At 36.9% G+C, this 12703-nt stretch overlaps 1 protein-coding gene across 4 annotated transcripts in view; it reads right to left on the minus strand.

The window, feature by feature from the left end:
* The window catches only part of ZNF438 (zinc finger protein 438), a 52620-nt gene that overhangs the window by 9915 nt on the left and 30002 nt on the right, over window positions 1-12703 (minus strand). For 3 of the 4 annotated variants that reach the window (XM_080340222.1, XM_080340219.1, XM_080340220.1), the window contains exon 4: window positions 9156-9212. In XM_080340222.1, coding sequence (XP_080196348.1) covers window positions 9156-9183 — 28 coding nt within the window. In that variant the 5' untranslated portion in view covers window positions 9184-9212. Of the gene's footprint in view, window positions 1-4878; window positions 5006-9155; window positions 9213-12703 lie in introns of all 4 variants that reach the window. The other variant, XM_080340221.1, reaches the window with a different exon arrangement.

The following is a 12703-nucleotide window of genomic DNA, read 5'->3' on the forward strand; positions in this document are numbered from 1 at the left end:
AGTTATAAATAGATCTTGGGACAAAAAAGAAGACAGAAAAAAAAACAAACGAAAACAAAACCAAAAAAACCCCAAACCAACAAAAACCAGAAAAAGACAATGTAAAGTGACAATATACAACATTAACTTTCAGTTAATGCATTAAGAAAGTTACTGCTTCTTGTTCTTTGCCATTTTTCTCTCCTCAAAAAAAATGTTTTAAAATCTAATATATGACATGTCAAATGCAAAGTGATAGCTTAATAATTGAGTAAAGCTGGTTAATATGGCACACAGATGGGATGCTTTAGCTTCAGTGTCATGGCAGACAGTCAATAGCACCAAAACAAAAAGCTCAGAGAAATGAAGGTTCAGTAGCTTTAGTGGGGCTTTTAAATACAGGGGCTACATTCCGTGTTGATTTTACACCTTCCCTAACCACATGTAAATCAACGGAACTGCAGGTATTCTAGAAAGCAGAATCTGGCCTTCTATGTTCAAAACTAGCTCTGCCACACGCTGATATGAAGTACGGTTGGTAACAAAGCCTACCTGTCTGGAGTGCCCAACTCTACATTACAAGGATTAATTTACAGTAGTTTCTATCTTTGCCTATTAATAACTACTCGGGTCAAATATTCTGTTCTGGGTATTTGCCTCAGATATTTATTTTAAATTAATTTCAACAGAAAAAGCCAGCCATCCCCACATATGTCTGCTTAAAAAAAAAAAAATACAGTAACACATCTGTGCATTAGACTAAAACCCTGACATTTGACACAGCAGCTTCTCTTTTGTCTGTGAAAAGCTGCCTAAAGTTGTCAAAGTTGTGAGCTCTTGGCGTGTGTTCAACAGATACTTTAAGCAGCTAATTTTTCCAGCTATTATTAATACATTCTATTGAACATGTTTCTACTTCAGGCTGGGCTGAGTTTCTCCTAAAACTATAGGTTTGGGTTCAAACACCCAAGTTGGAACAAGAAACCAGCCTCTTTTAACTGCCGAGATGACAGAGTGGAAGAGAAACTGGGATATACACAGGGCAAACGGGAAAGGACAAGAGCACTAGAAACTGAGACTTGGAAAGCGCATCGGCCAAGAGTCAGGGTGGGACACTGGAATTAAATGCAGACCTAGGATGGGTAACAAACATGTGATTTCGAAAGGAGAAGCATTTAAGCCACAGGGATAAGCTCATATCGTGCATTTCTAACCTTTTTAGTACTTGACTTTTTGAGAGTAATAAAATTATGTAGAAGTACTTTTGTGCAATTTAAAATAGGTTAAAAAATAAACAATATAACAAAAGATTCTAATGTAAGACTGGAAAATCACAGTACATCATTCACACAAACACTAAGATACAGAATGTACAAATATGCTTAGAAAACGTGTTCTGGTATACCACACAAGGAAGAAGATCAAAACAGTTTGTTAAAATCCTGAAATGGAATATTAGACCTCTTTAAAGCTATAAATAATTCTGATTTGAGCATCAATGTGATTCGCTAGTTGTGCACTTAGCATTTTATCTTTTAGAAAGGTCTTCTTTGCTTTAAAGTCTGTGCAAATTTATTATTTTAAGGGATTAGGTTTACAGTGCATTTCAAGAAATTCTTTGAGCAGTGAGATACTTCCTGGATTCCTTAAATAGTCTCCAAAAGACTCTTCTTGGCAGAACAGAGCATTACAACGACGAAGTTACACAACAAAAATTGGGTTTTGACATTAACTGGACTCCATTAAAGCAGACATTCAACCTTAAAATTTCTAGTGACATTTTTCAGTGTGGGAATAATTAAAACTATTTTTGGCATAAATAGTCATTTTGAATAGATAAGTCATACAGTAGTACAAGACCATGGGTACATAGCTCATATTTAGATAAAGTTCTTCAGCTTCCTCTCTAATTCAGTCTTTTGTATTCCCGAATTATTCCGGATTATTGCACTATCAACCATATACTGATATATGTCAAAGTTAACACAATCTACTTTTCAGGAAATTAGTATCTAACACAACTTACGAAAAATAAAAAGAAAAAAAGAAAAAATATTAATAATCTCCACTGTTAGGTAACTCCACTTTCTCAATTTCCAGAATCACTTCCCTCTTGTTGTTCGAAAATATACATAGCAGTTGCTTCATTATCGTGCTGTCATCTATCTGGATGTCTGTTAAGACCTTTGACATGGTTCCCCACAACATCCAGCTCTGGAGCCCTCAGCACAGGAAAGACACGGACCTGTTGGAGAGGAGCCAGAGGAGGCCACCAAGATGATCAGAGCAACCTCTCCTATGAGGACAGGCTGAGAGAGTTGGGGTTGTTCAGCCTGGAGAAGAGAAGGCTCCAGGGAGACCTTATTGCAGCCTTTCAACACTTAAAAGAGGCCTACAAGAAAGATGGGGACAGACTTTTTAGCAGGGTCTGTAGCAATAAAACAAGGGGTGACGGTTTTGAACTAAAAGAGGGGAGATTCAGGCCAGACATGAGGAAGAAATTTTTTACAATGAAGGTGGTGAAACACTGGCCCAGGTTGCCCAGAGAGGTGGCAGATGCCCCATCCCTGGAGACATTCCAGGCCAGGCTGGACGGGGCTCTGAGCAGTTTGGTCTAGTGGAAGGTGTCCTTGCCCATGGCTGGAGGGGTGGACTAGATGACCTTCGAAGGACCCTTCCAACCCAAACCATTCTACAATTCTATTATTCTATTTAAGGTTTCTTTCTGCAATTAAGAATTCTTTCTGCCAATACAATTTTACCAGCATTTTGACTCCAGTATTTCTGTCCTCAGAGAAAAATGTAACAAAACAATGCCCATGCAAAAGCAGATCTGCTAAACAGAAGCTAACACATCGAGAAATCAATGCATCTAGGTACTGTATTATCAGCACTGGCAACAATAAAACAGGGTGTTTCAAAAAGATTGACCCAATTTCAAAGCAATAGTGATTTCAAATTGGGTCCATCTGTTTCAAACACCCTGTATTTTAAGACATCATTTTGGATTTCTCGTAGACTTAGGCTGTATGTATCTCTGTATTGTCCAAACATAAATAACTTTTAAAATATGTAGGAAATTCTACTTCTATAGCGAATAACAAGAGGCCAACAGCTTTGAGGTAACCTTTTGAGTTGTAGTATCAAATGTATTAGCCACATGTGGGTAAAACAGTATTCAAAAGCAACATCTCATATAAAATGTGAGCAATGCGAGGCTTAACCTACTATGAAAAAAGACATTTCTGTGCTACTGTATAAAGGAAGAAAGTCTTGGAAGTATTTCTTAAAAGTCAGAACACATATACATAAGAGATCTTTAAACACTCTTTTGCAATGAATTTAAAATGCATTTATTAGCAGATCCCCATGTTCTCTGAACACCTCTCATGCAGTGTTTCTGAACTTTAAAAGCTTTCTATTTTTTTGAAAGCACGGTCTTTCAAGTTATAAGTTAGTCATTTCATATTACAGCTAACAATTAATAAGTTTTGAGCAGATCAAAATATTTTCATAAGAAGAAATGAAAACTGACATAAAGAGAGCTAGACATGAAACATCTGTAATTATTAATAACTTTTTGAACCTTTAGAGCTGGAAAAATCACACACAGATTTTCCTCACTATATCAATATGAGAGCTTAGGAATAAGGTTTATACAGATAAATCTCTGGGCTCAAGATGGTGGCTGGCCTCTGCAACCACAGAAATCACTATTCAAGATGAAAACACTGGTTCCTTCCTGATTAAGCATGGAACTTCTGTCTGAGAGAGACTGTTAGATACATCATCCAAGCCTACGCTTCAGCTTCTACATGCCTCTATTAGTTTCAGCAACCATGTCAAGCTTCAAGTGGGCATTATCTAGAAACCATGCTGCTCCGACAGGACTCAGACTAGAATGGAAATTACTTTGCTGCTACTGCAAATCCAGTAATTTATCTTTGTCGGGTTTGCCCAGTTCTGTTCCATGGAGGACACTGTCCCTGGATACCTGTGAAGCTTCAGTGACACAGCCACCTGGGGGAACTAATTGTTCAGAAAACAGCTGAAGGGAGGTGATGGAAGTCCTGGTCATAAACTCATAATTCATAAACTTTCAGTGGCATTGCAAATATCAATTAGATACTAGAGAAGCTCAGGATAAACAGAAGATTCAAAAGAAAAGGCTGTAATTGGATTTAAAAAAAATTGTTTTCTAGGAGAACTGCCAGTGGAAATTCCTTTTAGCGAGATTCAAGAAAGATATGGACCTAAACAGTAATTCATTCACTGTAAAGTCAATGTAAAATCCTTTTTAAAAGGACTAACAAGATCACATCTACCTGGACAAAATCTTAATATGCCTAACGTAAGTGGCAATTAATAGACTTAGTTTTTCCTTAAGTGCAGGAAACAATATGACCAGGTCTGCTACAAAAGTAAACGCAGAGTTCTTCAGAAACTACGCAGCACAAAAAGGTCAAGTAGAACCATTTTATGAATAAATCATGAAATATTTTCTGACTAGACTCTCGCTCTCCTTTCAAGTAAGCTGAGAACAGAATCTATCTTTGTCTTACTGAGAGTTCAACTCTCCTCCTTTCCCTCCATGGGGCAGAAAACACATCTGACTGCAGTAAGGGAATTATGCCTCTTACTCCCAAAATTTAATTTTACAAATATTGATGTGGAAATAGCACAATGGAAGAGCAAAATTGTTATTCCTTATCTATCTATCTATGTATCTCTCTCTCTCTCACTTTTTTGTGTGTGTGTGAAAATCAAAGCACTTATTTTTGAAGGGAGCCTGTAAACAAGAGGAAACAAACAATTAATTCACCACTTTGGCTCAAAAGAGTAAGTATACATCAGCTGAAGCATTAAAAGCATACATATGGTAAACTCTGTAGTACAAACCTTGGGAAGTCCCCCTCTATTAAAGATGAATGGAGGATCAGAAGACTCGTCAGTCTCGGCCTGGGCTATTTTGTGTTTTCCAGTATGAACTATATGAACAGGGTTTAGCACTCCCCAAAGAAAGGGCCTGAACACAGAACACATTGTTAAAGTTTGATGATAGTTGGAAAGTATTTTGTGAGGGATTTTAGAAATATCTCATTTCTTTCGAAAATGACCTAAGTATCTAACTCTTGAACAGGGAATTCTCTATCCAGGGTTTCTGTTTGCTCTAGCTATCCCCCCTTTTCTTTCTTCATGACCCAGACTTCTCCAGAAAAAGCCTCTACAGCTTTGGCTGAGATAAGCAAAACATTGCAACTTGTAGTCAATTCCACTAAGGATTAAAACAAAAATAAAGATTAGAGGATCTCCACAGTACTTCAAATATATATGCATTTTTTTTCCAAAGACAGACACAGCCCTATATAGCATAGGAAAACTAAAACACCTTCAGAAAAGACTATGATCCTGGCTAGGAAGACTTTAGTTTTCAGAACATATAAAATTATCACTTGCTGCCAAATCTGAACATAGCTAGGCCTTTCTGGCAGTACAATGTAGCAGAAAACAATTTCAGTTACAGTATCTGAATGTTTTTCGTCTCCCTGTGCATAATTACAATTGTTTGCAGTGCTTCGTGGCATTGCTAGGCTTGCCCGTGCTAGCCGCTGCGTTGTTAAAAGCCAGAACCAGTTCCCAAAGCAGGTACTGGATGTGCTGTAAAGGGAATTGATTGAATACACTGCTGATAAGAGATAATATATCAGCGCACACTTGTAAGGGGTGCCAGCATGCTAGGGAACGACAACAGGAATGCAGTCGACAGGAATGTCGGCCAAAGATGATATGCTCAGCTTGCCGTGTGCCGAAATATCAGCACATTTCTAATTAAATCCACGTGTGCGTGTGCGGGCGGAGCGAGGAGCCCCCGGGCGGGGAGGCCAGCAGGGGGAGTCGGGCGCCCGTCACCGCCGCGTCGGGCCGGGCAGGACACCCGGGCCCCGGGCAGGGACATCCGGGCCCCCGCCAGCCCCGCCGTGGGGACCCACGGCTCACTGCCACGGCCCGTGGGGAACTTTCAGTCACCAGAAAGGCTGAACGACTTGTCTGGCCATTTTGTAACTCGAAATAGGGAAAAGCTCCCAAAGCCAGGGAATCTTCTCCAGCACTGCACACACCCTCTGAACAACTTCATGACAAGTTATGTTATTATGTTAAAAGTAATTGCTTCTATTGAACTACTTAGGGTCTATAACTGCAGTACAATTTTTGCATGAGTGATTTATTTTATTTTTTTAAAATCCTTTACTGATTTTGTGTTAATCTAGTTAATGTCCCAAGTAACACATCCGAGTTACTAAAAACATCAGTATTTATAACAGATGTTCTTCTTTTGGTAGACATCTGAAAACTAAGCACTGTTACAAACATATTTTCCCATCCCGAGCAATACCCTGAAATCTTTGTCAAACTTCCTCGCTTTCATCATTGCTCAACTCATCACACGAACCATCTGCATAAATAAAGATGTAAGCATCTGCCGTACAGCAAACGGTCTCAGGGGCAGATGTTTTATCCTTGTGCTCATGTCACTGGCTTGGATACATTATTTGAACAGATGTACACAATCTGAGAGCGTCGTGTCCCACAGTGAAACGGCTCCAACTGCTTTCTATCAAAGTACATAAATGCTATTTGCACCTGCATTTATGTTAATGATATAAAGGCAGCAGGGGTTCCAGCCAAGGCAAAGCTGATGCTAAGAAGCACATTTACATGGCTAATTGAAGTTTGAGATCTCCCAGCATCAAATGACCATACTAATATAGATACAAAGTGTACTAAACTATACAACGACTTTTAAAAAAAACTACTTTTTTTTTTTAATTAAAATAAGCATACTCAAGGACAAAAATTGTGCTTTCAGCCTGTACTCTTCCAATGTATATTTTAGAAAGACAAAAAAGAATTAAATAAATTCCTAGATAAACCACAACAGCTTTATATTTCACACACTAATTATACAAGATACACAGTTATTTCACGTTAAGAGTAATTTAGTAAAAACATTCTATAAACCTGACAATGCTAAAGGTATGTCAGTTCTCTAAGGCACACTGGTATTTTGTCTCATTATGGAGGACTTAAAAATAGCCAACACTTGCTCAACAGCAAATATTAACATGAGTGTCAATGACAGAATATGATGCTTCAATGATCATGTCATAATTCCTAGGAAAAAATTTAAACCCTAGCGGTTAAATATTTATCATTATACAGAAAAGTGCATCTGTTTGAACATGGAGTTGCAATTGCTTGTTATATAAATGAGAATCACCTTTCTTATAAAATATTCTAAATTGAGAAAATACAGATGCCCTGAGGGAGTATGTATCAAATTACAGAAATCCTGCTATTACATGACAAATGGTAGCACTGAAGGGTTTATGTTGTCACTCACAGAACTTGCACTAACTGTTACTTCCATAGTTAACTGAGAAATAACAAGCACTTTCAAAGTATAGAAAGACTGACAAAAATGCTATACTGAATGTAACTGATGGATAGGTTTTACTTCCAATACCATTTATTTTCCAACCTTCTATTCGTAAGAAATGTACCAATGTTATAGTTGTACATAAATCATTATAAATTGTTAACAGCCTTAACATTTTCAAAGTGCCATAACACATTTAAGCGACAAAAGTGATGCTTGATATGAGGACAAAGAAAAGTGACAGTAAAAGAATAAAAAGAATACACTGAGACTAATATATTTGTAGAACATCATTATTTCACACTGATATAGCTCTTGGTCTGCATCTGGTTATGATTTCTAACATGAACTCTCACTTTCAAAGTGTACAATATGGCTCTTATCATTCACTATGGACTTTTTCTTTCTTTAGAAAAGTCTTCAAAAAAATCTCAAAGTGGATGATGCATCAGTTTCAAGGTTGCAAACAGCTTCAGTCTGTATTCTCCTGCTGTTATTAAAAAATGGCTTTAACATAAAGATAACACATTCAATTTGACTACAACAGAGGTCAAATTTGTGTTATTTAAAGGAAAAATTAAAATAACGCATTTAAGTATTTGAATTAAGTATTTAAGTCATAAGCCATAAAGACACGGAGCATGCTGCAGGGTGGATAGCTTCACACAACAGTTAGTACTGTCTCCCTTGAAAGAATAGTCCCATTAGACACAGAACTCATCAACTAAGATCAATTTGCATGACATCCTCCTGGAATGGTTCCTCAGAATTATTACAGTATCATAAAAATACTCAGTCTTCATAAAACAGGTAAAGTATAAACTTAAATGACAGTAAAAGCTCAAGGCTTCAAGTTAAGTAATAGACAGTGCTTTTCTTAATTAACATAACTACTAACAATGGAAACTTAACTGACAACCTGCAACAGTTCTGAAAGGTCCATTAGAGCTTATGTCGTATCCATCAAACACTCACTCACATTTAAGAAGTATCATTAAAAATGACATGCAAGTTAAAAATCATTATTTAAACATTAGCATTGTGACACAGATCAAAAGGGAAAGGAAATTAAAGCCATGGCTACACATTTAGAGGCTTAGGAATACACAGTTGCAGTACAAATACCCTTATTAATAATGGAGGGAAAAATCCAAGATGCTAAATAAAATAAATATATATATATATTTTTTTTTTAAAACCTTAATCACTTCTGAAGAGACAAAACATAGAAAAATATTGTTAAACACAAAAAAATTTAGTAAGGATAGGAATGCTGGGGAGAAGGCACTTAAAATTGAAAATTCTAAGCTTATATTTAGAAAATATTTCTTTTCTTGTTTGTACTAGTCTTGTAGCATAACTTGCAATTAATTTGGCCTCCAGTTATATGGAGGTCAAACATTACAATGATTTTCAAATATATAAGGTTAAAAAAAACTGTAATAAATCCTGAACACTTAATTTTGCTGAATCAAACAAGAAGATTTATATATTTCAGGTTTCAACAAGAGGCGGTAACAGTAACTATCAATGTCCTAAAGAAGACAATCTTAGCTATTGCCATTGTTTAAAGTGTTAAATGCTGCAGTATAACGGCTTTTTTTTTTTTTAAATCATATTAGGGTAGAATAATAGACATGAATTATACAGTGATTTATTAATGATGATGAAATTTCTTCCACATTTTGAATCACAAGCATCTAATTTCTCAAAAATAAGTATAGAAAGTATACTATACCTGCACAAAAAGTTAAAGGATTCTGCATTATGCCCTTTAATAGTTACAAGAACGTTCCTGGAAAGAAGAAATATAGATACTTAGAAGTTCTGATAATTTTTCATTAAAAAAAAACAAAACAAAACAGGACAATGGCAACAGTCTTCCAAAATTATATTTCAGAATGGATCCCGGTATACCCATACATCATGCAAAACACCACCAGAGTTTAAAACCAAGTGTTTCTCTGGATCACACATATCCTTACATGCACTCTCCATATTTCAGCACTGGCAACAATTAACTTGGGCTTCTTGAATTGGAAACCCCTATTAAAGCCAGAAAATGGGACATGTCATGAATGTGTCAATGCATTCTGAAGAATCACAGACAATGTAAGGTTAAGCGATCATTTTCCTTCAAATATCTGACTGCATGGGTCCCATAAAACTCACTGACCAGCAGAATCTTCCATGGATGCTACAATGAAGATATTAGCTTGCATTTGTGAAGCAAACATTACACTGCCACCAATCCTGAATTTGATGTTGGTACTTATTGCAAAATTTGGTGCACAATGTTTGACATAAAATAGCATTACGTCAAGTGGCCACCCAGTAACTTAAGAGTTGGCTATTTCTTTCCATTGCAGTCAGTGTGTGGCTTTAGTCGAGTCTGATTCAACAGTTAAGTCAAGTAAGTCAAGTAAGAAAGACACAGTATAATACAACGACAATATAAAATTTTGCTATTAACTACTTCAATTTTCTTTATCATAAAATGGCCTAGCTTTTGGAATGGCTACATAATAACTTGGTTCAGCTGAACATCACTAACATGTAAAAGTCACACAACATAAAGCTCTTTTCCTCCTGATGCAGTTGGAGGCTTTGGGAAGGTAACAGACAAGTCCACTGACCGACACAGATGGAGCTCCCACTAATTGCAGGTTTACTTGGATCTAGGCTTTCATACCAGTGCATATCTATAACATTTCCCACAGGCAGGGCCAGCTGTGCAGATGTGGAGTTTGCTGACTTTCCTGCCCAATTTAACAGCTGGTAGAATCTCACATAAGGAACATTCCAGACATGCACTCGAGAGCCCCCTTCTGAGCACAAGAAGTATTATACTAAAAGATCGAGTTTGGATCAAGAGAAAAACAGTTTAGGACAAATTCTGAGGCAATTACCAAACACAATAATAAGCCTTGAATATGTTTCCTTACTATCATGCAATTGCCTCTCAAAAAGCAATGAAGAGGTTCCAGGAAGGAGATGTTTCTGTGGACAGCAGTAAAATGTGGAAGAGGCAAAACGAATTCAACTTCAAGGACGTTCAGTACCAAAGCACAGAAGAAAATCAGAGGGAGACCTCTCACACAGCAGACAGGTGAGGCTCTTTGGTATCTGTATGTTCCGAGCTGAGCCACACGCAATGAGAAGCGCTGGCGTGTCACCAGCAGCTCCTGGCCAGGTTGACCAAGGCGCCCCAGGCTGCCCCAAGGAGCCTCTGTCCGTGGTACTCGACCCACTAACCTCAGACCCGTCCGACCCAGCACACAAACTCACGGCAGCTCATCTCCATACAGTTTTACGTCATGGTAACATACAGATAACTCCGTCTTAACCTATAAGAATGGAGCAGACCATGGTGATGTAATTTTGGAACAGCAAAACACTTCTAGGAACCAGCATGGATTTTCACTTGTTACCCACAGCATAAGACATCAATCTTTAAGCCTGTGTTGCTCAACAAGATCTTTTTACAGAAATAAATAATTTTCTCTTCTGCTTTAGGACTTCCAACATTTGAAAATGTACTGAAGTAGATACAGCAATGCATGTTCTTGTAAAAAACCATGTAAGAAATGATGTTCAAATGAAGGTTCTCAAAATTATTATTCTGAAGTCACATTTTTACAGGTTTTCATGGTCCCTCCCCAGTTGTAGGGAGCATGATATAATTTTAAAGAGTGCCCCACTTATGGTTACTACTTCCCTCTTATAATTACAGCAAACAAACCAGACTTCAAGATACAGATCAATAATTCTTAGAATACCATGTGGAAACATAAGCTCCACATCTTTTTCCAAGCATTCAGAAACCCTAACACTAGGCCAGAAAATTGGACCATACAAATCCACTTTGTATTCTGATTTGAATTCAACTCTAGCTGCAAGAAAGATAGTGGTCTTGATCTAGAAAATCCACTGCTTCTTTGACAGACTAGTACACTGATCAGCTACTGTCAATAATAACAACAATAAAGTATAATTTCTCAAATTAACTTTTCATCTTCTAGTCATTCATGATTTTTTTTATTGTTAGTATACCAAAGAACCTTTCATTGCCCTTTATTTCAGCAGATATTTAATCAAGTAACCTTCCTTTGTGGGAAAACTGAAAAGTTCAAGATCTATAAGTCAGAGAAAGCTGCTTCTTATCATCCCTTCAAATTTTGCTATCCAGTATTATATGTATTACTGTACTAAAACATGTTTTCTTTGAACACAAATACAGTTTACAAAGCAAACCACATAATTATGTGTGACTGTCCTGTCTGCATTTTACATTATTTTCCAATTTACCAACAGTGCTACTGTCTTTTTCATCACTACCTAGTGCTGGTCTTGTAACCTGCCCCAACACACGTACAATGTATAACTGCACGTAAAATGATTCATGTTCCTTTCTCATTGACAGTGTCTGACACCTTTCAGCCAACCGGTAACATGCTTAACAGATACTTAATATCTACATCTATTTATGTTAAGGACATGCATCGAATGGGAGTCTTTTCAAAAAGCTCTGAAATTTTGAATCAATGCACTGTACAGAAGTTGAAGGATACAACATCTACACAGCTACCTAAACCTGCCCTTAGGAGAACTGTTCTGTTTTGGTTTTTCATTTCACTATAGATCGGGCTTGCCATAACTACTTCCCATAAATAACAACTTAATGTTCAGAAAAGAGCCCAACTTAGAAATAAAGTTATTAACTAAATTTTGTACCTGTTTTACACTCTTACATCCCGAACAAATTTTAGGTTGGACACCAGTAATAATGTCCTGTTGTCAGGATGTCCTGTTGTTCTTACTGAATACTGAGGACTCAAACATTCTTACAGTCTCCCTTGGGTATATTTGAGACCAATACTAGTTATTTCCAAATAAAGAAGATGATATGGATTATTTCTATCTGGCATTAACATGAAGTGTTCTGCATCTGAGAGCCTACTCCAATGATCAAACTTTAAAAATTCTACATAATCTTATAATCTGTTTTGCTCAGCTTGTAACTCTAACCATAGGACAATAAATATTATCATTCAAGCCACAGTACTCCAGAACTCAAAATAGGAAATCTGGTGCTGACTGGTCAGAGATTAATAGAAATCTATTACAAGAATTTCAAGTTAAGTGGAGTTCAAGCTGGATAGAATTAAAAAGGAAAATTTATCTTAATGCCATAAAATAAGCTCTATCATGCCTATACTACTCCTTATGTTACCAGAGAATGAAAGGATAAATTAATTTTCAATGAGAAGAAGCAAAAATATCAAA

Source organism: Nesoenas mayeri (assembly GCF_963082525.1).
Source record: "Nesoenas mayeri genome assembly, chromosome: 2".
Lineage (NCBI taxonomy): Eukaryota > Metazoa > Chordata > Aves > Columbiformes > Columbidae > Nesoenas > Nesoenas mayeri.